The 26,859-nt window shown below is 42.2% G+C and overlaps 1 protein-coding gene and 1 long non-coding RNA gene across 2 annotated transcripts in view; both read left to right on the top strand.

Annotated features, from left to right (window-relative positions):
- LOC132540935 (uncharacterized) overlaps positions 1-26,859 on the top strand; it is a 148,371-nt gene that overhangs the window by 65,371 nt on the left and 56,141 nt on the right. The window lies entirely within an intron of this gene.
- On the top strand, positions 1,968-24,634 carry ZNF367 (zinc finger protein 367). Its single transcript, XM_007539877.3, has 5 exons — positions 1,968-2,933; positions 12,493-12,643; positions 15,769-15,888; positions 17,909-18,047; positions 22,039-24,634. Exons 1-5 carry the CDS (start codon positions 1,968-1,970, stop codon positions 22,259-22,261), a joined length of 1,599 nt encoding a protein of 532 aa, XP_007539939.2. The 3' UTR covers positions 22,262-24,634.

Raw genomic sequence — 26,859 nt, 5'->3', positions numbered from 1 at the left:
TTTGTTCGAATATCTAAGAGTCCACAGGCAGTTTTTGGAGTCATCCTTTTAAGGATTTATTCATGAGGTTTTGTGAGTTTGTGCAGCTTCAAAATGGGAATAACATCTGTCTCAGAATTTGTAAGTTGTAGAATGTAAATGAAACATCAAAGGTCGCATGCTGCTACTGTAATAGATTAAGGAAGTGATAGTTAAATACTATTTGTTGAAAAGTATTTTCATTAGGTTCAGTCGTCAAAGGAGTCAACGAGTTACATCTTTTGTAATTTTTTTCACTTCTTTTTTCCGGTCACATAATTTTCTTCTTGGAGTCAACTGGTGTATCCGTTTATTGTGTAGTATACTGTTGCGACTGTGTGTTTATCTAAAAAGCATAAATATACATTTTGTATTCTTTCCCTGCCCTTTACACAAATCAAATACAAGTTTTGTTTTTATCGATAACTTGAACACAGGTCTTACAAGTTCATGTCAGGATTAGCAAAATAGCTCACTTGAATAGTGTGCTACGTTGCCATGTGACCATCTCCGGTTTCAGCTTGGTCCCCACCACACTGAAGCAAGCTTGGGTGTTGTGGTCTCTTTCTCTCGGCCTATATCTAAAAAAAGGGGGAAAAAAGTTCATATAAATCAAACAATTTTGGGAGTCGGGCGGTAGCGCAGCAGGTTAAGCTCACATGGCGCAAAGCTCAAAGACCTGAGGAAGGATCCTGGTTCGAGCCCCGACTCCCCACCTGCAGGGGGGTCACTTCACAGGCGGTGAAGCAGGTCTGCAGGTGTCTATCTTTCTCTCCCCTTCTCTGTCTTCCCCTCCTCTCTCCATTTCTCTCTGTCCTATCCAACAACGACGACATCAACAAGAACAATAATAACTACAACCATAAAACAACAAGGACAACAAAAGGAAATGAATAAATAAAAATCATTTTTTCCCCCAACAACTGTGGCTAAATTAGTTTAGGCAGCGTGTGTGTGTGTGTGTGTGTGTGTGTGTGTGTGTGTGTGTGTGTAGAGAAACCTGGTTGTCATGCTGATGTGTTCTAATTACCATTTCTAATCTTTAACTACCGGGTATTCAGTTATTCAAGAAATATTTACTGAAGGTTTATAATTTAGACGAGGTCCTGGGAATACAGAAAGAGGAAAACAAGATCGCGAACAGTTACTTTCATGTGCGAATGACAGACACCGAGCAGCAGTCTCTTTTGCTAGAGCCTCTGTTCGCCGCAGATGGAGCCCGGGCCGAGGGCAGTGGGGTGGTCCCGGGGTCCGGGGAGCATCGCGGGCAGGAGGGGATGGGGTGCGGGCGGGGGTCCTGGAGACACTCGCGCCTGGTCCCTAGTTTACGCTCGGGTTCGGGTCCCCTCCGAGACGCAAGCTGCAGAGGGACCTCCAAGACGCCTTTGCACAGCGCAGACAGTCAGAATTGGACAGACTGCTGTCACCACCCTCTGCCCGGGATAAACCGGGAGGATGTGGGGTGTGGTGGGGAAAACGAAACGCGGAGTGGACTGATTCATCCACAGCGCAGCAGAGGATGAAAACTGTTTCAAAATAAATAAATAAACGAAACAGGGCCCTCTAGGAGGCTCCAGGGAACTCCTCGCAGAAGAGACAAGGGTCTTGGCAGCAGGAGAAGGGAGGCGACCGGGCTGCCGCCAGCTCTTTAAATTGCAACGCGCGGGAACCGCAGCCCAACAGCTACCGGAGGGGGGTGGAGCCGGCCGGCGCGCGCCCTCGCCAACCAACGACCGTTCCGGGCCTCGCCCCTCACGGTCGCCTCCAGGCTCAGCAGCCCGAGCCCCCCCTTCCCACCCACCCACGCCGGCCTCCGCCCCTGACTGCGCGCGCGCCGGGCTGGCGGGGGCGGGGTTCCAGGCGGGCTTGTTTGGGCGCTTCAGACTTCGCGGGTCCTTTAGGCCGCGGTTGGGGGTGGGGGGACGTGTGGAATAGAAGAGCTGCGACCAATGGCGAGGCAGAACGGACCCGCGCGCAGGATTGACCCCGCCCCTTTTTGCTGGCAAGAAGTTGCGGGCCGGCCATTGGCTCGCGTCACCTGTCACTCGCCGCTGCGGCCAGCGGGCAGGGGCCTCGCGGTGATTGGTTCCGCCCAGGCGCGAAATGTAACGCGGGAAAAGCCGGAGCTGGGACCGCTGCGGCAGGTTGTTATTTTCGGGGGGCTCGGCTCCGCGGGGTCCAGCTTTCCTGTCACCTCAAGACAGGTCGTCTGCTCCTTTCCGCCTCTGCAGCCTGCTGCGTTGGGGCTGGGGGAGTCCACAGAGCGGAGGGCGGGCTCGGTCCGGAATTGGGGTTCGGCCCTGACCGCCCGGTGCCAGCCGAGCCACTCCGCGTCGCTGCGCTCCTTCCCTGGCGACCGCGCAGGGAGATTCCGGGAAACGACCGTCTGCCATGAGCCCGCGGGACTGAGAGCCGGAGACTCAAGAGCAGCGCGGGCGTGCGGAGCGACAGACCGGACCCGGGTTCAGGGAGTGCGACCCGCCGCCCCCGGAGCTGCGGACCGGAGACGGCCGGTGACCCGGGGCATGGAGGCACCGATGGCGGACAGCCCGCCCCAGCCCGTCATCTTCTGCCACGACTCCCCGAAGCGGGTGCTCGTCTCAGTCATCAGGACGACCCCGATCAAGCCCACGTGCGGCGGCGGAGGGGAGCCCGAGCCGCCGCCGCCGCTCATCCCCACCAGTCCCGGCTTCAGCGACTTCATGGTGTACCCGTGGCGCTGGGGAGAGAATGCGCACAACGTGACGCTTAGCCCCGGGGCTGCGGGGGGCTCCGCCTCGGCCGCTCTGCCCGCCTCCGAGCACTCGGGGCTTCGGGGTCAGGGCGCGCCCCCGCCGGCCGTTTCTGTCGCCGCCGCCGCTTCGGGAGGTGAGGACGAGGAGGAAGCGAGCAGCCCCGACAGCGGCCACCTCAAGGTGAGCGGCGCGGGTCGACGGGCGGGGCGCGGGGCGGCTGGGCCGGTTAACGGCGCGGCCCGGTGACCGGCAGCGCCCGCTGGCTCCGAGGGCGGGGCGGGGCCGAGTTTAAAATGCGAGGTCGCCGGGGCTGCGGCGGGGGCGGGTGACAGGGCGCTGACGTCACTGCCGCGCGCCAAAAACTGGGCCCAGCGCGCGGGGGGGGGCGGGTCACGTGACGCGGGCCGAGTGGCTGCGGGTTTAGACCCGAGCGGTGCAGCCTGCAGGTGCAGTAGGCGGGGGCTCAGCTTGGCATGTGCAGGAGGTGGGATGGAGAGGAGGCCCTGCAGAGTCGAGTGGACCCTGGAGTCCTCTTGTTGGAGAGGGTGGGAAGGGTTTAGGTGCTGGGGAGGAAGGGGCTGGACAGTTTATCCTTGCCAGTACCCCTGTCCTGCTAGTGATCCCTTGCAGAGATAGTTGCAGAAGAGGAAAAGACGTCAGGGACTCTTCCCCAGCGGAAGGTGGACCCACTGTGTCTTTCATCTAGCACCCAGTTGCTCAGAACACAAGGTGAAATCTCTCGATATGGTCACTACCTCGAACCGCTGTCAGTTTCCGACAGTTGAGAGCTGGCAAGTTTGTAGCTATTTGTTTCAAATCCCTACATTGTGCAGATCCGGCAACCGAGATTTAGAGGAATTAGACCAGCGACTCCAGAAGGACATCATTAGGTAGTGGGAGAAATGTGGCTGTGGTCGAGTTTCTGTTGCTTCTAGTCCCAAAACGTGTTCTGTTAAGATTATAGAATATATGCATTAGGTTTTATGTACTTAACCCTATAAACTAGGTTGCGGGAGGGACTGGGCCATTTATTTCTGGTGGACCGCTAGACTTTAATCTCTTCTGGGTAAAGGTCTTCAGTAATTATTTGTGATGAATAAAATGTGCTTTTGTAAGGCTAGTAAGCAGTTTATATTATGTGCTGATATAATTGTTTGTTAAAGCTAGATCAAGTAAATCAGTACATCTATACTTGGCAAAACAAGTTTGCCATTTTACAAATGCAGTAGCAAAGATGTTGGAACTATTTGAAACATGAGTTAGTGACTTTTCTTTTTAATATTTTATTTATTTTGTTTTTGAGGGAGAGCGAGAGAAACACCAGAGCACTGCTCAGCTCTGGTTTATGATGGTGTGGGGAGATTGAACCTGGCACTTTGGAGCCTCAGGCATGGAGTCTCTTTGCATAACCATTATGCTGTCTCTCCCACCCCAAACCTGAGTTACTTGACATACTTTGTTATTAATGTCACTGTAGAGTCATAAAACTATGTGCTTTAACACAAACTGCTTTAAGTAAATTCAAAGAACAAACAAAAACTTTACATGGTTTATGAAGGAAACAACTATGGTTGACTGTCTTTAGGTAGCTCTTAGTAAGATGACTGGGTAGCATAGACATTTTTGTGTTAATATATCTACATAATAAGATGTATGGTTGTTTTTTTTTCCCCCCACTAGAACATTGCTCAGTTATAGATGTTCTGTAAATATTTACTTACTTAGAGAGGAGGTGGGAGAACTAGAGCATCACTTTGGCACCTATCATGCTGAGGATTGACCCTCAGGGTCTCATGCTTGAGAGCCTAGATGTATCTACAGCACCACCTCCTAGGTTCCTGATGTTTTGAACATTGTACAGGTTTTAAAAACACACAGTTGAGCATAATAAAGCATGTATGTACAAACACTGAAATAGTTTTTACATTTATTATTTAATCTAACTGAATTATGTGAGATTGTTACAAGATAATATTTATAGGTACACTTTTTTAACCCAATACTTCAGAAATCCTAAATAAAAATTGCTTACACAGTGCATGAATTTTGATTTTCTTCCCAGTTTGTCTCAGGTAAAATATAGCAGAAGTTAAGGCTGTTCTTTTCCCTACTTTTTTTTTTTTCCTTCTCACATAGTTTTAGATATTGTAAATGAGTTGAAATAACTGGGTGAATTGATTTTTTTAACTTGTCTTTTTATCAAAGCAGCAATTCAGTTATAGTTCCAAAAATTCATTATTTGAATTTAGCTTCTCCTTATCAAGGAGAAAAGATCTGGAACATAGTGAATTGAGGATTTGCAAATGGTACACTCTAGTCCTAGTCCTCTTCTGTTTTGTTTTGCTACTTTGAAGTTCTGGTAGTTCTTCATCTCCTCACAGTACTGTGGATGAATCAGGATGGGTCTGCTCATTTTTGGGGAAAATGAGATACAAAAGCATTATGTCCCTTTCTCTCACTACTCACAGGCAGTAACAGCTGTGGATCTGAGAACAATTGTGTTCATCTGCAGACTGTTTACTATTCTTAGGGGGAGATGTGAACATCTGAATCCTGTACACCCGATGCCAGTTTTCTCTTGCTGTCTTGTTTATTTTTGTCCAATGGTGTGCTTCCTTTGCCTGTGGAAAGAATATTGAACATCTACCAACTTACTTGACCCCTCATCATGATACTGCTTGGCATTATTGGGATTAGCATTATATTCTCCTAGAATGTAGAATTCTGGAGGGAATGGAGCTGGTCTAATTTTCCTCTGCTGTAGGATATTCCAGGCCTTCCTGTTTTGTGTCCCTTTTGCCCTTAGACTGGATTCATGAGGTTAATTCTCCACTGTGGGATCTGTGTTGTATGGCCTGGCCTCTTTGTGGATCATCTCAGATAAGTTTCTTTTCTTTCTTTTTCTTTCTTCCTTTCTTTTTTTTAAAATTTCTTTATTGGGGAGTTAATGGTTTACAGAGTTGGCAGTCAGCTGAGGTAAAGAACAAACACCTCATCACAGACCCCTGCAAGCGTCAACCCGGCTTTGACCTAGCATGTTATGACTGGGCCCTCCTCAATCGCTATCGAACAGGCCATGGCCGGTGCGCCGCTATGTTCCATCGCTGGGGAGTCAGAGACGACCCGAACTGCCCCTGCGGCTACAGACAGACTATGACCCACATAGTCAACGACTGCCACCTCTCCAGATTCAAAGGAGGTCTCGAAACTTTACATCAGGCTCAACCTGACGCTGTTGACTGGCTACGGAAGAAGGGCAAACGCTAGAAGAAGAAGTCAACAGTAAAATACAATAGTTTGTACATGTGTGACATTTCTCAGTTTTCCACATTTCCATTCAACCCCCACTAGGTCCTCCTCTGTCATTATGTTCCAGGACCTGAGCCCCACCCCACCCCCACCCACCCCAGAGTCTTTTACTTTGATGCAATACAACAATTCCAGTCCTGCTGGAGTGGAGTTCTGCTTTGTGTTTTCCATTCTGTTCTTATTTTTCATCTTCTGCCTATGAGTGAGATCACCCATATTCATCCTTCTCTTTCCGGCTGATCTCACTTAACTTGATTTGTTCAAGCTCCATCCAAGATGAGGCGAAGAAGGTGAATTCACCCTTTTTTAATAGCTGAGTAGTATTCCATTGTGTATATAGACCACAACTTCAGATAACTGTCATCCATCAGCATCTTCCAATTGTCTAGGGTTATTACTGTGGCTCAGTGCTTGCATGATGACTCCACTGCTCTTGGTGGCCGTTCCCTGTCCCCCTCTTCTTTTTCTTTCTTTTTAAAAAATTTTTATTTATTTTTGAGAGAGTTGCAAAGAGAGACATACACACACACAGAGAAACACCAGAGCACTGCTCAGCTCTGGTTTATGGTGGTGCGGGGGATTGAACCTGGGATTTATGAGCCTCAGGCATGAGAGTCTGTTTGCATAGCCATTATGCTGTCTCCCCCATCCCTCCTTTTCTTTTTCTTATAGGGAAATAGGGACTGAGAGAGGTGTTGTTAAAATTCGGCGACTCCAGCTGGCCGGGCTAGCTTCACAGGCGGGTAACAGAGACGCGGAGACAACAGCTGGGCAGGGCAGCTGTATTTCTTTATTCAGGAACAATGATTCATAAACTAAGACAAACTAATCACCAAACAGAACTCTGCTGCCTCTTTCCCCCGCAGCAGCGCCCAGCACTCTCTCTTACTCTCGAACTCAGGAACTCTGTCCGGGTTCCTAGGGGCAGGGCCAAGCAGGCCCGCGAAACTAACTGGACTGATCCAATTTTCTTGGCGGGGGAGAACTAGAACAACCCAATGTAAAGCATACAACAGAGAGGGAAGGGCAGGGAGACAGAAAAAGACTGCTCCAGGGCTTGTGAAACTTGCACCCTGCAGGTAGGGATAGGGGTTTGAACCAAGGTCCTCACCCATGATAATGTGTGCACTCTACTGGGTGTGTTTGCCTGGCCAGGTTACTAGTTAGTTACTTCTCATTAATTTTTAGCAGCTTGTTTTATGTATTTAAGAATATGAGGAAGAAGAGAACTAATTTTTGAATACTTTTAAAAAGATTTTATTAGTGACCTAAGACTGATTTACACAATTACAAGGTAACAAGTGTATAGTTCTACACTGTGCCCAACACCAAAGTTCAATATCCCAGCTCCCTCCATTGGAAACTGCAGTAGTTCTCCCAAAGTTGCAGATATGGGCTATTATTTCAGTGATTATCTGTCTATACATATATATTTGCCCATTTTTTTCTTATGGTCTGGCCCTCTCTTCCCTTCCAGGTCATACCCACACCCATTACATACTTCTTTTCCTCACCTCCCTCCAGGTCCTGATGGAGTTGGAGTCAGAGCTCTCTGGTCATCTTCCCCATCATTCCTCCTCCTCTGGGTGTATGGACCAAAATTATTTATGGGATGCAGAAGGTGGGAGTTCCAGCTTCTGTAATTGCTTCTAAACTGGCCATTGGCAGGCTGAGCCCTAATGCCAGCCTATTTCTATCTTTCTCTAGTGGGGTAGTGCTCTGGAGAGATGAGATTCTTGAGCACATTGGCGAGGTTGTCTGCCCAGGGAAGTCAGGATGGAATAATTATAACATCTGCTACTTGGTAGCTGAAAGGCAGTAAGATATAAAGCAGGACAAAATGTTTAATAAACAGAAACACAAAAGTAGGAATAGAGCAGATGTGAATAGGGATCTTAGGGTGGAAAGAAGCTAGGAAGTCTATTTTAGGTATGTTTCTAGGAGCCCATGAAATTTAGTAATTTTTGCTTGAGTTTGATAGTGTGTAGGTGAACTACAATATCGTCTTGGAATATTGTGTCAGAGTTGAGAATAGGGGTAAGAAAGTTGAATTAGGGCAGAGAGTAGCTCCCAAACGTGAAGACAATATATAAATACAATTAACTGTTTACCCCATCCACCTGACCCAGGGCCCATATATAGTCCTGTTCAGCACAGGAGCCTGTGCTACCTCTGAGTCCCTGTCAGTCTGAGCTTGCAGTTCATGGTCAGAACTGGGGACATTCTAGGCTGCACTCATTTCAGGACCAGTCTTATTTGAGTGACAGAGTAGGCTGGCCCAGCCTCCCATTGGAGAGTGGGGTGGCTCCTACCATTGCTACTATTCAGTGAAGGCAAGGTCCTGGAGTGGGCCACGAGGGTTTATGATGACATTCCTGATGGAAGTGACCAGTGATACTGGAGAGAGGGATCTACTAGAGGTCTAGTCCCATCATACCTTGTGTGTGAATCCAAGGATTCCCTAACTAGGGCCTCAGGTGATGGGTTGGTCTGATATTGGCCAAAAAGGCTGTCATTAAGTGAGCCAATCACTTGCCCCCATCAGGCTTTTGTAATCCTTTATCTGATGAGCTTAGACTTACTTTCTCCCAGTTGTTAAAGCCTTGAGTGTCACTTATTGTGCCCAACCCGTATTAGTTTATGGGGTCTGCCGTCTTTGGGCCTTTCTACTAGGTTGCCAAGCTTATTAGGTCTAAGGTTAATTCATTGGTTAGAGAATTAATGATGTCAGGTCCAACATCCGTTTATTATAAAGACCCTCAAGAAATTGGGAGTGGAAAGAAAATTCCCCAACATAATAAAGGATATGTATGGATATATATATATATATATATATATATATATATATATATATATATATATATATGTGACAAATCCATGGCTAACATTGTGCTCAGTGGAGGAGAAATTGAAATCTTTCCCCCTAATATCAAGAACTAGACAAGGGTGTCTACTCACCACTTCTATTCAACAGAGTTCCAGAAGTCCTCACCATTGCAGTCAGGCAAGAAAGAAATATCAAAGGAATTCAGATTGGAAAGTATGAAGTAGAATTATTATTTGCAGATGATATGCTGTTATACCTAGAGGACCCCAGAAACTGCCAAACACTACTGGAAAGCATCAATCAATCAAGTCAAGTAGCCGATTACAAAGTCAACACTCATAAATCTGTGCCATTTCTTTATAAGAAAGATGCGCCAGAGGAAAGGAAACCCAAGGATAACAATCTCATTTACAATTGAATCCCAAAAGATAAAATATCTAGGAATGACTCAAACAAAGGAGGTGAAGGACCTTTTCAAGGAAAATATGAGACATTGTTAAAAGAAATAGAGGATGGCACAACGGAATGGAAGAGCATCCTCTGTTCATGAATTGGAAGAATAAATATCATTCAAATGTCAGTTTTGCCGAAAGCAACCTGTAGATTCAGTGCAACCCCTATTAAAGTCCCAATGCCATATTTCAAGGAAATTGAACAATTTACCAAAAAAAATGTGTGTGGAATTTTATATAGAAAAGCACAAATGGGAAAAACACTCCTGAGGAAAAAGAAGAAAGATGGAGGCATCACAATGCCTGATTTCAGGTTGTATATACTACAAAGCAATAGTAATTAAAACAATGTGGCACTGGAACAAAAATAGACATATGGACCAATGGATCAGGATAGAGAGCCCAGTGCTAAACCCACATGTGTATAGGTACCTTATACACAACAAAGGGGCCAAAACTGCCCAATGGGGAAAAGAAGGTCTCTAACAAATGGTGCTGGGAGAACTGGACAGCACTTGTAGAAAAATGAAACAGGACCCAGTTAACACTACACCAAAATGAGCTTAAAATGGATCAAAGTTTTGTAAATGGTGAAGCAGTATTGTGTCTTTTTTCTCTGTATTTCCCTCATCTCTCTTTTTTTTTAAAATACTGTATTGTTTCTAAATCTAAAAGAAAAAAAAAACTTAGTATCTTTGGATTTTCTTTTTTTTTTTGTTTTGATTTTAATTTTGTTTTTAATTTTTGGATAGAGAGAAATTGTGAAGGAAGGAGAAGGAGGAGGAGGCAGAGATGGGCACCTGTAGCACTGCTTCACCACTTGTGAAGTTTTTGGGGACTGGGGATTGAACCTGGGTCCTTGTGCATTGTAAGGTGTGCCGTCACCCAGTTCCCTGTGTTTCCTTTTTCAACGTTAATCATTTCAAAGTGAAATTCAGTAACATTTAGTGAATCACAGTGTTGTGCAAAGACCATTTACACCATGTTCTAAAACATTTTTGTCACTCCTATAGCAAGCCATTATGTGGTTAATTCCCTATTTCCCCTTCACACAGTCTCTGGAAACCACCTGCTGTATTCTGTCTTTATGGTCTTAACTATTCTGGATTTTTTATTACATGGAAGCCTATAGTGTGTGGCCTTTGTGCTTTGATTTCTTTAAATTAGCATTCTGCTTATAAATGTATTTCTTTGTATATGTATGTATGTATGTACATTGTACCACATTGTCAAACTAATCTTTATAATGAATGTAACACTTTGTTTTCCCATTTGCAATGTTTGAGGGTTCTGATCCCCCACGCCCCATCAGTGCCAGAAATACTTTTTTTCCTCTTTTTTCTTGAGTGTGACCCAGTTGGAGTCAAGTAGTATATTACTGAGTATTTTTAAATTTAATTTTCCCCATTTTTATTAAGATATAATTGACTTTAAGGGATTTTATGTTAACTGCTTATGTAGTTAGCAGTGCTCATTTTTTCTCTGTATGACTTTGCATTACTGTATAGTGTCCTCTCATGTCTGTCTGAAGCACTAACTTTATTATAGGGCAGGTCAACTAGTAATAAGCTCTTAACTTAGCCTGGGACTCAGTTTCAAGCACCCTGGCCACCACAGGGGAGCCTCTGCAGAGAGAAATTTCATGATTGGTGGAGTGGTGCTATGGTCTATCTTCTCCCCTTTCCCTTCCTTTTTCTCTCTCCTCACCCCCCTCTATCTAGAAAGAAAGAGAGAAGAAAAGGCTGACAGGAATGGTGGAGTCTTATATGCACTGAGCCCCAGTGATAACTCTGGTGATGAAAATCAAGCCAGCCAACAAACGACTACATTTCTCTCTCCTTCTCTACCCCCCCATATATAGTGTGTGTGTATATATATATTATATATTTCCTTTTAACATGCCATTCCATTGTTTTCAGTAGCTTTTACTAAGAGACTAACTGTTGCTCCTGTTCAGGACTCCCATGTATGTGATGAATTGCTCTTGTTGTTTTAAAGATCCTCTTTGCCTTTTTTTTTTTTTTTTTTAAGTTTTAATATCTCTTGGCTTGTGTGTCTCTTTTTTTCTCTTTTTTTTTTAATTGTTCACATAACTATTGTCTAATGAGTATAATTTCACATACCCATAAAATAAGTTAGCCCTCCTTGCCTACCACTATCTTTGTGTTCAATCTTCTGGAAGTTCATTGAGCTTCTTGGGTGATTAGACGTGTGTCATAGTATATTTGGGAAGATTGTAACTATTATTTCTTCCAGTCCTCTCTCTGTTCCTTTCTTGTCTTCTGAGTCTCCAATTAAGTGTTTGATGGTATGCTTAATACTATGGTTCGAGTATTTGGGTGTCTCCAAAATTTATGTGCTGAGATTCTGATCCCCAGAAGTGAGGGTGTTAGGAAGTGCTTAGGTCATTAGGGTGGAGCCCTCCTGAGTGGGGGGCCTTTATGAAAGAGACTCTGAAGAGATCCTGGACCTCGTCTACCGTGCAAGGAAATAAGTCAGAAGATGCTGGTAATGACTCACCTGACCTATTGGCACCTTCATATTTACAGCCTCCAAAATTGTGAGAAATAATGTCCTGTTGTTTATCAGTTACTTAGCCTTGTGGCATTGTGTCATCAGTAGCCCTTTGGGTAACCTCCAGATTGATCAAAACAGAAAAATACATTTCTTTCAGAATAAAATGTCTGGTCTTCTCTCCCTGGAGGTAGGAATTCAGTTCCTATACTGAGAATGAATTTTTTTTTTTTTTTTCCTACTATTGGGAAGGAAGAACCAAGGGCATGTATTCATGTACATAGTTCCTACTGTTTTAAGTTGTCTCTCTTGACTCAGTGTTTGCAGAGTACTCGAAATTTCTACTTTTATAAGATTTGCTTATTAATCAAAAAGAGATTGAAGTACCTCCCTGGATTATATTACCTCGTGTTTCTAAGCCCAGCACTTTGCTACCATGCCACCTTCCAGGTCATGAGAAAGCTGATCCTGACAAAGTTTTGCTCCATTTATTTATTTATCTACAGAAGGATGTGCTTTTAATGCTGCCAGTCTCTGATGTCATTCAAGAAAGAGTCACAAAATTTATTATGCTTTGCTTTTAATGAGTAACGCTTAAAGAATTAATTATACTAAGGTTTATGCAAAATTTTGACAGGATGGAATCCGACGTGGTAGACCCAGAGCAGATACTGTCCGTGATTTAATTAATGAGGGAGAGCATTCGTCTAGCAGAATCCGGTGTAACATCTGTAATAGGGTTTTTCCAAGGGAGAAATCACTCCAAGCTCACAAAAGGACTCATACAGGTAAGCGAAGCAAATTTCACTGGAGAATGTTGTGAATTCTTGAATTTAAATGTAATAAAAAAATACCACAGAGCCAGGAATTATGCAGAGGTCCCTTGTTCTTGCTACAGAAAGTAATGTTGAGGTGGTACGTTTACCACTATGCTAAGATAGCATTTTCTTAACAAAATACCTGAAAAAAAGTAAAGTGTTGATTTTGAATCATTACGAGCTAAGGTGGCTTCAGGTACCATTCAGTAAGACTTGATCATATATCTGCTTTTTAGAGTTTTGGTGTTTTTTACTCTAACTAGTCTGAAATACCCTTATATAGGTGGATTACAGTTATGTGCTACTAGTGTAGGTAAGATTCCAGACCTTGTGGCAGAATGAAAAATCCCCGTCCTGATCTCACTAACATACTGTGTGTCACTCAGTGCTTCAAGGCCTGGGCCTACTACTTTCTTTTTTTTTTTTTTTAAATATTTATTTATTTATTTATTTTCCCTTTTGTTGCCCTTGTTGCTTTTTATTGTTGTTGATGTCTTCGTTGTTAGATAGCACAGAGAGAAATGGAAAGAGGAGGGGAAGACAGAGAGGGGGAGAGAAAGACATCTGCAGACTTGTTGCAACGCCTGTGAAGCGACTCCTCTATAGGTGGGGGAGCTAGGGGCTGGAACCGGGATCCTTATGCCATTCCTTGTGTTGTATGCCACGTGCGCTTAACCTGCTGCGCAACCTCCCGACTCCCCCTACTACTTTCTATTTAGAGAACTTACCCCAATATCTGCACGTGACAGTTAAAGCTCTGACTCTATGCTTTATTAAAAGCTTTTCTCTTGGGCTGGATAGATCACTGGGTAGGGTAAATGCCTTGTTATGTGCATGACTGAGGTTCAAAGGCCCCATTGTCACATGGGAGATGATAAGTCACCAAGTGAAGTGACAGGAGTATAAAACCGTGTGTGGTTGAGGTCCCAGCTATGCAAACACAGACAAACAGAAACTTTTACTGTTTTAAGTACTCTCTCACACAGCATACATCTTTTAGCTTATTTATTATTTAAACTTTATTCATTACAGAGGAAGAGAGAAACATTCAGTGTTGGGCAGAACTCTGGACCTCATGTCTGAGAGTTCCAATGTCTTATCCACTGTGTCACCTTTTGGACCACAATTCTTTGTTTCATTTATCTCCATTTTGCCAAAGTCATTTAGTACAGTTCTGAGTAATGAGAACATTCAGGGAGAACTGACTACTCCTGTTTGATTCATATGGAAAGAACCAGTATATAACTGTTGATCAGATAATGCTTTTTCAAGAAATAATAAGTTTAACTATAACTTACTGGCTTTTTGAGCTTTTCCTTGAGCCTAGCACTGCGTCATGTATAGGACTTGAAACAGAGGATAAGACATTATGCATCTTTGTATAAGGACAGTGTACATAGACAACACGCAGTGTATCAAGTTAGTGATGGGACACATGACTCAATTATTTGACCTTAAGTGAAAATAGGGGTTTCATGTGAACCTACAGGATTGGGGAAGTATCAGTGGGCAGAGAAAACTGGATTTTCAAGGAGTGTAGACAAAATGAAGAACTAGCCACTTCAAGGCCAGAATGAATCCCCAAGAAGAAAGTAAAGATAAGTAAGTCCTGGCCTCCACCCCCTTCTCCATCCTAGTCTGGTAGTGATAGCACAGATATTGGAGATGGGGTCATTTAAAAGTCAGCAGGTGGGGGTCTGGCAGTAGCACAGTGGGTTGACCCAGCGTAGGGATCCTGGTTTGAGCCCTTGGCTCCTCACCTGCAGGGGAGTTGCTTCACAGACAGTGAGGCGTGTCTGTAGCTGTCTGTCTTTCTCTCCCCTTCTCTGTCTTCCCTTCCTCTCTCAATTTTTCTCTGTCCTGTCCAACAACAAACGACATCAACAACAACAATAATAACCACAACAAGGCTGCAACAACAAGGGCAACAAAAAGGGGAAAAAAAAGGTCTCCAGGAGCAGTGGATTCATGGTGTAGGCACTGAGCCCCAGTATAAAAAAATAATAAATAAGAGTCAGCAGGTAATTTTCACTAAGCAAGAATAGTTGTGCAGGCTACATCTGAAGTTCTGTGCAGGGAGAGCAACCAGAAGCCAGCTGGAGGCTGTCGGAGGGGTTGGTAGAGGTAGAGGGCACTGCCTGTCTGCTGGGAAGCTCCAACAGGGAGGAAGGGTTGAGAGAGTATTAATCAGAGCTAGTGATTTAGATTATGGGGATGAAAAGTATGGGATAGATTGTAGGTGATCATTTTAGGATTTGAATTTGCAAACCTAAAAGTTCAAGGCCTAAAAGTTAAAGAAAATATTGGGGCCAGGTGGTGGTGCCCTAGTAGAGCTCACAAATTACCATGTGCACAGACCCAGGTTCAAGTCTCTAGTTCCCACCTTCATGGGGGGAAGCTTCACAAGTGGTGGAGCAGTGCTGCAGGTATCTGTTTGTCCTCTTCTCCTTTTCTCTTTTCCTTATTTCTGTTGCTGTAAGAAAAAGAAAGGAAAAAAACTGCCTCTGGGAGTAGTGGATTCATCATGCAAGTGATAACACTGGTGGCAAAAAAAAAAAAAGTTACTGCATTTCTAAGTGGAAAGCTGCTTGACGTCATCTCAAGCATTGTCATTATTTCCACTTACAGCTTTGTAGAGGCCTTGCCTTTTTTTCCCCCCCACCAGAATTATTGTTAGGGCTCTGTACTTGCATAACTCCACTGCTTCTGTTAGTCGGTTCTTTTTCCTTTTCTCTAAAAAAAGAGGGAAGAAAGGAGGTGTGGGGGGGGAGAAACAGACAGACAGAGGTGCTTACTTCAGTTTAGTAGTTGTAAACTGAACCTAGAGGCTTACTCTAATGGTTGCCTTTACTTAACCAGTCACTTCCCAGAAAAACCACAGCGCTGCTTCCCCTGTGCAAGTGTTGACTAGGACCTCGAGCTCTGCTCCTTGTACGCAGTGAAATGTGCTCTCTATTGTATGAACTATTTCCTAGCATCCAGAGGTTGTGATTGTTTTTGTTTGTTTTGTATACAGGTGTTTTTTTGTTTTTTTATTCTTACCCTTTTTAATACTTTGGTGTCTTAGAAGTAATATGCAACATTTGCCTACTTAGGTGAGAGACCCTATCTGTGCGATTATCCAGACTGTGGAAAAGCCTTTGTTCAAAGTGGACAGCTCAAAACACACCAGCGTCTTCACACCGGAGAGAAACCTTTTGTTTGTTCAGAAAACGGTATGGTGGTAGGAGTTAAATTTACGGAATGGCTAGTCGTGAGTTAATGGGGCCAGGTGGTGGTGCGCCTGGTTGAGTGCACACATCACAGTGCACAAGGACCCCAGTTTCAAGCCCCTGGTCCCCACCTGCAGGAGGGAAGCTTCACCAGTGGTGAAATAGTGCTACAGGTATCTCTGTCTCCCCCTTTTCTCTCAATTTCTGTCTGACCAAAATAAGTAAATAAGATACTAAAGAAAAAAAAAAACAACTTGAATTTTTAGGAGAGGTTTTTGATACCAACTATAAAACATAAGCTTTCTTGTCCTTTTTTTTTGTTGTTTTTTTTAATTGCTACCAAGGCTATCACTGGGACTTGGGCCTGAATAACAAAGCCAGTACTCCCAGACGTTTTTACCTTTTATCTGATGCGACAGAGAGAAATTGAGCAGGGAGGGAGAGATAGCTAGATAGGTAGATAACCTGCAGCACTGCTTTACTGCACATGAGGCCTCCCTCTGCAGGTAAGCTCTGGGGGTTCGAACCCAGGACCTTGCACATGTTGTGCACTCAACCATCTGTGCCACCACCTAGCCCTTATAAGCTTTCTTTCTTGCTAATTGTCTTTGTCTGTGACACATGCTCGATTTCTGGGCAGTGATAGGTTAAGTAAATGCAACCATTAGAGTAAGCTTTTATGCTCATTTAAAACTATTAAACTGAAGGAAGCACTGTATTGACATTTTTAATAAGGGTTGTTTTGTTGTTGTTGTTTTTAATAAAAAACTCAGTGATTCATTATTTGCTGGGTTAGAGGCAGCGAAATTGAGGGGGGAGACGGAGGCACCGGCAGCCCTGCTTCACTGCTCGTGAGGCTTCCCGCCTGCAAGCGAACGGTTTTATTTTTAAAGAATGAACGACTTACATTTAGAACTGTTTAAAGAGTTTAAACCCAAAGTCAGAATTCAGTTTACAAATTTGATGCATTAAGTGCTTAGACGAAAGAAAAATATATATTCAAACTAAAATACAGGCGGTTATAGAACTTGAAATAAGTTAGCCTGTTTTCCCCCTGACATGGAATTAATAGTTAAATTTTTAAGACTATACGCTAAGAGGAATATAGTGTCACACCACTCCCACCACAAAAGAACTGTTTTCCCACCCCCCACAAATGCGCTGAACCCTCCCTCAAGGGTATGATTTTTAACACTGCTACTGTCAGTAACTTACCACTTTTCTTAAAAATGACGTTTTTAATTTTTTTTAAAGATTTTATTTATTTATTAATGAGGAAGATAGGAGGAAAGAGAAAGAACCAGACATCACTCTGACACATGTGCTGCCAGGGATCGAATTCAGGACCTCATGCTTAAGAGTCCAAAGCTTTATCACTGGGCCATCTCCTGGACCACATTTGTAATTCTTTTTTTTTTTTTAATTATTTTATTTTATTTTATTTATTTATTCCCTTTTGTTGCCCTTGTTGTTTTATTGTTGTAGTTATTATTGATGTCATTGTTGTTGGATAAGACAGAGAGAAATGGAGAGAGGAGGGGAAGACAGAGGGGGGGAGAGAAAGACAGACACCTGCAGACCTTCTTCACTGCCTGTGAAGGGACCTGCCTGCAGGTGGGGAGCCGGGGGCTCGAACCGGGATCCTGACGCCGGTCCTTGAGCTTAGCACCACCTGCGCTTAACCCGCTGCGCTACAGCCCGACTCCCTACATTTGTAATTCTTATTACAGTTTCTTAAGATGATTTTCTCAGGCTTGTGCTAATAAATCACTTTCCAATGGGATTGCTATCATTAATCTTTTGGTGACAAAGAAGCAAAAGAACTCTTTTCTTATTCTCTTCGCCAGCTTTGATCATACTGTGCCTAGGGTTTTTCCCCTTCCTTCCTTCCTTCCTTCCTTCCTAGTTATGGAATGCTAAATTTTACCATAATTTACTTTTCTTGGAGATCAGTGAAACTGAATGCTTTCTATGTCTGTTGGACATCCAGACTCTGATAAGTGTTTTCCTCCATGTTTTCAAGGCTGTCTAAGCAGATTCACCCATGCCAACCGCCACTGTCCAAAGCACCCTTATGCTAGACTGAAGCGAGAGGAGCCCACAGATGCACTGAGTAAGCACCAGGCTGCGGACAACCAGGCTGCTGCTGAATGGCTGGCAAAGTAAGGCTTTCTGGAGAATTCCTTACCACCCAGCACATGGGTTGATGTTGGGGACTTTGCTTTCTCATTTTAAATAAATTGCTTTTACACATATTTTGGGAAATGACTTGAAATGGTTCTTTATTTCCTTAAATCATGGAGTTGTAATGTCAGGGTCCGTGTGATAGAAAACTCCTGTATAATAATTAGTCAGAAGTGGTGGAGTTGTCATGTAGACACTGTGCCCCAGCCATAACCCTGGAAGCAAATCCAAAACAAAACCACAAAACTAAGGGTTTTCTCCAGTTTAAAAAAATGTTTTGTGGCCCTGGAAGTGGGCAATGTATAAAGTTTTGTACTTTCCATCCTGGGATCCCAAGTTTGATGACTGGCTGAATTAATAAATAGGTTTTTTTTTTTAATAAAGTTTTTTTTACCATGTGCACTTAATCCACTGTGCTGCCACCCAGCCACTAAAAAAGTTTCTTTAAAAGAGTTTATTATTGCATTTATCATCAGTATAGCTTCTCTTCATTTTCTTACTGTTAAGGTTATATATATGCTTATTATTGTGGGGGATAGATCCTAGAGGTTCTTTTAAAGCAAACTTTCAAAAAGTATCATTTTATAGCTAGTATAAACAAATTAAGCCAGTCTAAAATGTTTTCTCTGAGAACTTTTTTTTTCCCTCCCCCACTAGGGGTATCTTTGGGATTTGGTATCTACATGACAAATCCTCTGCTCCTGGTGGCCTTTTTTAAAAAATAGAAATTGACAGGGAAGAGAAAGCTAGGGAGAGAGAAAGAGAAACACCTTCAGCACTGTTTCACCATTCATGAAGCTTCCACCTTTGTAGGTGAGGACTAGAAGCTTGAACCTGGGTCCTTGCATATGGCAATTTGTGTGCTCTCCCAGGTCTACAACTGTACGCAGCTGCCTAAGTCCTAATCTGAGAGTATTTGGATTAAAGGCATCCCAGTTTAAGAATATATTTAAAACATTTTTTTTATATTTATTTTCCCTTTTGTTGCCCTTGTCTTTTATTGTTGTAGTTGTTGTTGTTATTGATGTCGTTGTTGTTATTGATGTCGTCGTTGTTAGATAGGACAGAGAGAAGTGGAGAGAGGAGGGGAAGACAGGGGGCCAGGGGGCGGGGGGGAGAAAGAGACCTACAGACCTGCTTCACCTCCCTTGAAGGTGGGGAGCCGGGGGCTCAAACCGGATCCTTAAGCTGGTCCTTGGGCTTTGCGTGGCCACGTTCACTTACCTTGCTGCGCTACCACTTGGCTCGACTCCCCCAGTTTAAGAATATTTTAAGGCATCACCTCTTACATATAAACCAGCAGCAGTTAATTGTGCAGTGCTTCCTACATGGAGGGCCTCTTTTGCCTTTTAGATAAAGACTAGAATGCCAGCTGTATTCCTGGAGCTTTGCTTATCTTAGGCAATACACCTGTTTCCAGCCAGATGGGCTTCTGATGTCTCAGCATCAGCATCGCCATCACAGTTGTGGTTCCTTCTGCCAGGCAATGTGCATTTCCTTCTTCATTTAGCCACTCTGCTCATTCTTCATTTCTTACTCAGGCTAAACACTACTTTTAAGAAATTCTTCCCGGGAGTCGGGCTGTAGCGCTGCGGGTTAAGCGCATGTGGCACAAAGTGCAAGGATCGCGGTGAGGATCCTGGTTCCAGCCCCCGGCTCCCCACCTGCAGGGGAGTCGCTTCACAGGCGGTGAAGCAGGTCTGCAGGTGTCTGTCTTTCTCTCCCCTTCTCTGTCTTCCCCTCCTCTCTCCATTTCTCTCTGTCCTATCCAGCAACAACGATATCAATAACAACAACAATAATAACTACAACACTAAAACAAGGGCAATAAAAGGGAATAAATAAATAGATATTAAAATACTTGAAAAAAGAAAAAGAAGTTCTTCCCTATTCTGCGCCAGTCCACCAGAATAAACAAGGTGCAGTCCACTTAGTAGATGCTTTCATTTCCCTTTTAAAGCCTCTACCATACACTTCTTTATCTGTATTTATTCGGTTGTTGGAAAAGTCATGGTATATTTTTCTATGCAAAAATTTGTCATGACTTTGCTAACAACCCACTGTCTTCTCTGTTGGACTTCCATGTTCGCAAGGATAGGGATTATGTTTGTTTACTGCGCCACATCTGCCCTCTTCCTGCTCAGTTCACACTGCCTCCTTCATCCATAGTATAGTTAACACTTCAATTTATTCATTCACCTGTATAGCAGTTGGCTCGTTGTTTTTTTTTTTAATATTTATTTTATTTATTTATTCCCTTTTGTTGCCCTTGTTGTTTTATTGTTGTAGTTATTATTGTTGTTGTCGTTGTTGGATAGGACAGAGAGAAATGGAGAGAGGAGGAGAGAAAGATAGACATCTGCAGACCTGCTTCACCGCCTGTGAAGCGACTCCCCTGCAGGTGGGGAGCCGGGGTTCGAACCGGGATCCTTATGCCGGTCCTTGTGCTTTGCGCCACCTGCGCTTAACCCGCTGCGCTATAGCCCGACTCCCAGTTGGCTTGTTTTTATATGAAGCTACTATGAATATTGAACTCCAAGTTTCTGTATCTATTTTTGGATATAATGGTGTTGTCATTTGCATATGCATTTCTTGCAAAGAAGGTAGAAATTTGCATTTTCTTTTGTGACATATATGTTGCCTATTTAATAGAATGATGGTGGCGCTCTTAATTTTTCTATATGTTGTAGATATTAATCCACTTGTTATATTTTGTGGGTTTAAAATTTCTCTTCTGTCAGAACCTATTATAGAGATTAAAAAAGGTTTTGATTATTTCTCTATTTTACTGTAATTCATTTCACATGTAATCTTTCATATTTTCTTTTAAAAAATTATTAGTGTTTTAATACTGATTTACAAAATTATGAGATAACAGGGGTACAATTCTGCAGTGTTCCCACCACCAGAGTTCTGTGTCCCCATTCCGTAGAATGGAAACTGTAGTATACCTACCGATGTTCAGATATAGGTTGACTATTATTTCTCTTTAAAACATTTCTTTGACTTACTTAACTTGATGGGACAGAGAGAAATTGAGAACAAAGGAAGGGAGACAGACAGACAGACAGAGAGACACCTGCAGCACTTCCTGCAGGCGGGAACTGGGGTCTGAACCCAGGTCCTTGTGCAATATAATGTGTATGCTTAACCAGGTGGGCCACTGCCTGGCATCGTATTTCTATAGCCGCCTATGTATAATTACATATATTTGCCCAGTTTTTCCTATGGGTCCTGCATTCTCTTTCTTTCTAAGTCACACACCTATTACTACATCCGAATGCCCTTTCTTTTTCCTCTTTTTTTCTCTGATAGAATTGGAGTTCAGAGCCCGCTGGTTATATCCACCCTAACATTTCCCCCCCTCTGGGAGTCTGAACCAAAAATTCTTTATGGGGTAGAGAAGGTGGGAGTTCTGGCTTCTGTAGTTGCTTCTCCACTGGACATGGGTGTTGGCAGGACAGGCATATAATCTTTGAGGAAGCTCTCGTTTAATGACAAAAATATGTAATCAGAGAGTTGTAAGAGGAGCCAGGTGGTGGCGCAGCTGGCTAAGTGCACACTACAGCCTGCAGGGACCACGGTTCAAGCTTCTGCTCCCCACCTGCAGGGGGAAAGCTTCATGAGTGGTGAATTAGAACTGCAGGTGTCTCTCTGTCTCCCACTCCCCTCTCAATTTCTCTGTCTTTGTGTAGTAAATAGATAAGATTAAAAAATAATAATAATAAAAAGAGTTGTATGAGACCCAGGCTATCAGCTTTTGATTGTAGGAATTTGAGGAGGTTCCTCAGTGTCTTAAACTTGGTACTGTTTCCTCTGTAGTTGAAAATATATGTCAAATTACATTCTAACTTAATAAACTAAAGCATAAAATAATACTCTGGTAAAGAACTTTTTTTTTTAAAGAAACCTAAAATATTTGAGAATTTTATGTCTACCATGTCACTAATCAGTATGCATCTTACACAGGTATTGGGAAACAAGAGAGCAGCGGACCCCTACCTTGAAAGGAAAGCTTGTTCAGAAGGCTGATCAGGAACAGCAAGACCCTCTCGAGTACCTCCAATCTGATGAGGAGGATGATGAGAAGAGGTGTGCCCAGCGCCGGCTACAGGAGCAGCGGGAGCGCCTGCATGGAGCCCTTGCTCTCATAGAGCTTGCCAACCTGACAGGAGCCCCATTCCGTCAGTAGCCTGAATACTGACTCTTCCACTGTAGAAAAATACTGCCCAGCTTACTTAAAAAGTAGATCCTTGGGCATAAGCTAAGCACCTTATTTGCTTATCATAGGCTGCTATTCTGTAGAAAAATATGAAGAATGTCATTGCTCCAGAATATGGGGTGAGAAAGAATTGCACTTTTTTTTTATATAGTAATGAATTTGCTGTAAAGTTTTAGATACTTTGTAAATATGGGACTGCTAGTACAGGGTAGTACTGTATATTGTGGGAAACTAGATTTTGCAAGTTTAATGCACTCATTGGAAGCAGTTCTCACAGGAAGCACTTTCTGAATAAGACACTTGTATAAAATTAGAGAGAGAGAATGGTACCTTTAGCCAAAGAAGGTTGAAATAGATTATTTATAAGATCGTTTTTAACAATGTATATTAGTATGTTTAACAATACTGTAAACACTGAAATAAGCAAGAAAGCATAAGTTATGTGTGTGAGATATATATTTTTAAATCACAAGTAGTGTGAATAATTTGACTAGAGAAATGGAAAGCTATTTTGGAAGATGTTCTAAGATGAATTTGGAAGAAAGCAGTTCTATGAGGAACTTGGTAAGATGCACAATAGTTCAGAAGTTTTTAATTGAAATTCAGTCTTATTCTATCATGAGGCTTTACAACTCATTATAATGTTTAGGTTCAAGAAGCACTTGTTATCCCATACATATTAACTTGGGATCTTTTGCACATTTCATATTTCTCATGTGCTGAAATCGAGTGATTAATCTTGCAAAGTCTAGGTAACTTGGTAATTGATAGATATTTTTAATGTTATGGACCCTGTAAAGAAATTTGGCACTTGGATTTTAATTAATAAGAGGGAGAGCTACAGGGTTTTTTTTTTTTAAACTGAACTATTTTAGATCTTTTATAGTTAGCGAACACTAAATTGTATGGCTTGTTTATAATTACTAGAAAATGGAAGTCTCCTATTTGTATTTCTAGTGCATACAGCCATCCTGCTTTACTTTAGGTTAACATGCTAAGCTATTTTGTGTTCACTAAATTTAACTATCAGTTGAACACTGCAGCAAATAGTAGCTTCAGGAATAGTTTCAACTGCGAGTATATTAACTTGTGCAGTGGTTTTGAACTGTTTTTCCAAGTAGATAAAGTTTTTAAACTCCATTTTTTTGTACTGACGCCCGAGCAGACAAATCAAGAGCTGAGTGGTTCACTTCCATTATGTAGGCATAAACCATCATCATTTAGCCTTTGTCTTAAGCAGAAAGTGCATAGCATGCATAGCATGATAATTTTATCGATTACTTAATTGGAGTAAATTTCAGAATAGTACAGGAAAACATGGGCTCTTTGGTGCCTTTTTTTTCCCTTTCTGTTTTGAATTGTAGTAGTGCCCTACAGATGCAGTTTAAACAAAATGTAGGCTTCTTTATCCAAAACTCCCACTGTGTTACAGTACTAAAATAGTTTAAAATATGTAGCCTTTGGGGATGGGACATAATGTAAATGCCTTGAAAAGAACCGAAAGTGTGAAAGATGATAGCAACTAATAATGTGTATGATGAGGACATACTTTAAAGAATGTAATTCCTCTGTATAGTTAAATGACAAAAATCTTGAGGGATTGTTTTTTCTTTTTTTGTAATAAGAGAATTTATATTTGTAATGATCTTAAGAATTTTGTTTGTAATCTGGTATATAGAATTTTTACCTGGAGCACTTATGAGTACTGTCAGAAAAGGTATATAGCATTTGAATTGACTTGTTTAAGTTTCAACATTTTCTCTAGACATTTTCTTCTTAAATATTCAATGAACTAAAAAGGAATAGGTATTGGCTTTCCAAAATTTAAAATTTGATGAACTTGTCTAAAAGAGGAAGGGCAGTAAGAATAAATGATAGAAATAGCTTTCAATTAACAAATAATAAAGTGTAATGTGTTGAAAAGTAAGAGTTTTCATTTGTTTCCCTGGTCAGCTTTGGTCAACTCTAATATCAGTTTTATTTGTATAATTGGAAATATAAGAAATTATTCAAATTACTATAGAAATATTTAAATACTCTTGATATAAGCTATATACTTGGGCAATGTACATTGGCATCTAAAATTCGAGGTGTGTTAAGACTGCTTTTTGTTTTAAAAATGTAGTTTACATACAAATTTTGGAAGTGTTTTATGCTTCACATGGCTCAGTTGTAGTTTGGCAGAACTAACAGCATAAAATAAATATGCTATAATTTTTAAAATGCTTTGAATAAAAATATTTTAATTTATATTTTACATGTTCATTTTTGAACACTTTATAATATGTCCTATCAAGTGTACAATAACCATGATATAAAAAAATTAAAAAGATAGAAATGCCACCTACAGCTCCATGTTCTTCTATTATTTAAGTACATCTTGCATTTCACTCCAATCTCAATCCAGACATATATGTAGGAAAAAAAATTTTTTTTTTAAGCCTTGGTGGAACATTTTCATACTAAGGTGTGTATTCCTTTTTCTTACTTTAAAATGATGACCTTCGGTTAATAGGTGTTTAACTTCCTCACCTAGTTAATAAATATTGCAGTGTTAAAAATACTCTGGTGTATATAAGTATTAAACAACTTACTGTCCCTACCCCAGGCCTTACATGAAAACAATCAGGAATGGGGATTTTACTTCAGTTGGATTTGGAATGTATTTTAAGGAGTCACCTCCCCAAGAATTCACTTAGTGCCAATTCACTTTTCAAAAAGTCAGACAAATAATTTTTTCATTAGTTACTTTTGGCAGATCTTTAGTTGTATACTCGCAATGAGGAGGAATTCACAAGCAACTCTTGTGAGTTGTGATTTAAATAGGATAAAGATGAGATTTTGATGACAACTTAATTCATGGAAGTTTGTATAGAGAAGCAAATTTAAAATATAAAGAAATTTTCAATTACAAATGACTTTAAAATACTGTCTTGTGGCCAAAGGTTACCTGATGACTGGTGAGAAGTGTAGCCTTGTAAATGTGAAATAATCAAAATTTAAGTTCAAATTTTTTAACGACTGAATTAATCTACATTTGAATGGCTATATGAATGTTTGATTTCCTTGTATTAGGCAATATGAGTTCCTCCATTTTGGGTTTTTTAAATTTATTATTATTATTTGTCCAAAGTTAAGTGCTGAATGTATTCTCAGCTTATTAGTGACTGTGGCAGAAAAAGAGTTGTATGACATTTATATACTTAAGGGCCACATATCTATTAAACTTGAAATCATTAGTTTTGCTAAAGATTAAAAAAAATTATTTTGGATAACTACAGAAATTGAAAGGGAAGGGGATGGGATCGGGTGGTGGTACACCCAGTTAAGCCCCTTTGGTACTCCAGCCCCACCTCTCTACCCAGGTGTAACTATAATTCCATGGGCAGACAGCCTCACCAGTCCTCACCTCTCCAGAGCCCTACTCCACTAAGGAAAGATAGAAACAGGCTGGAGGTATGGATCAACCTGCCAACACCCATGTCCAACAGAGAAACAATTACAGAAGCCAGACCTGCCTTCTACACCCCATAAATAATGTTGGTCCATACTCCCAGAAAGGGAGAAATGCTAAGGGAAGATGGCCACAGGGCGCTGAACTCCAATTACATCAGGACCCAGAGAGAGAAGAGGGAACAAAAAAGGGAAGGGCATTCAGAAGTAGTAACAGGTGTAGGTGTGACTTAGGAAGGAAGAGAAGGGGGGCCCGCACAGTAGTTGCGCAGCGGGTTAAGCGCACTTGGCGCAAAGCGAAAAGGACCCGCTTAAGGATCCTGGTTTGAGCCCCCGGTCCCCTGCATACAGGGGAGTCGCTTAACAGGCGGTGAAGCAGGTCTACAGGTGTCTGTCTTTCTCCCCCGTCTGTCTTCCCCTCCTTTCTTGATTTCTCTCTGTCTTATCCAGCAGTAATAATCTTCTTCTAGCGTTTGCGCTTCTTCCGTAGCCAGTCAACAGGTCAGGTTGAAAGCTGTCAGGAGCTGCTTGTTGCTGGCTTTGAAAGTGACTGGGATCCATGTGGATTCAGTCGGCTAGGAAGGATCGTCAGTTTCCCCAATGAATGGGTACTCACGAGATGCACCACGGGAAGGTCGATCCAATGCATCCCAGCAATAATAATAATAACGATGAACAACAAGGGCAACAAAAGGGAAAAATAGCTTCCAGGAGCAGTGGATTCGTAGTGTAGGCACCGAGCCCCAGCAATAACCCTAGAAGAAAAAAATAAAATAAAAGAAGAGAAGGCAGAACCATAAGGGAAAAAAAGGGGAAATATATGATCATAGATAGCTATAGAAATAATAGACGGCGGTAGCGCAGCGGGTGAAAGCGCAAGGACTGGCGTAAGGATCCCGTTCGAGCCTCCGGCTCCTCACGGCAAGGGAGTCTCTTCATAGGCAGTGAAGCAGGTCTGCAGGTGTCTATCATTTCCCCTCTTTGTCTTCCCCTCCTCTCTCCATTTCTCTCTGTCCTACCCAACAACGATGACAGCAATAACAACAACAATAATAACTACAACAATAAAAAGGGGAATAAATAAGTATTTTTTAAAGAAAGTAATAATCAACCCA

Source organism: Erinaceus europaeus, chromosome 10 (genome assembly GCF_950295315.1).
Source record: "Erinaceus europaeus chromosome 10, mEriEur2.1, whole genome shotgun sequence".
In the NCBI taxonomy this organism is placed as follows: Eukaryota; Metazoa; Chordata; class Mammalia; order Eulipotyphla; family Erinaceidae; genus Erinaceus; species Erinaceus europaeus.
The sequence above is the reverse complement of the archived record's forward strand: the minus strand, read 5'-3'. Positions and strand labels throughout refer to the sequence as shown.

Excerpts from the sequence above, each read along its gene's own strand:
- ZNF367 (XM_007539877.3), top strand. The coding sequence starts at position 1,968 with ATGGCGAGGCAGAACGGACCCGCGCGCAGGATTGACCCCGCCCCTTTT. Across the intron at positions 15,889-17,908 it reads TTTTGTTTGTTCAGAAAACG|GCTGTCTAAGCAGATTCACC; the intron begins GTATGGTGGTAG and ends CATGTTTTCAAG. Across the intron at positions 18,048-22,038 it reads GCTGCTGAATGGCTGGCAAA|GTATTGGGAAACAAGAGAGC; the intron begins GTAAGGCTTTCT and ends CATCTTACACAG.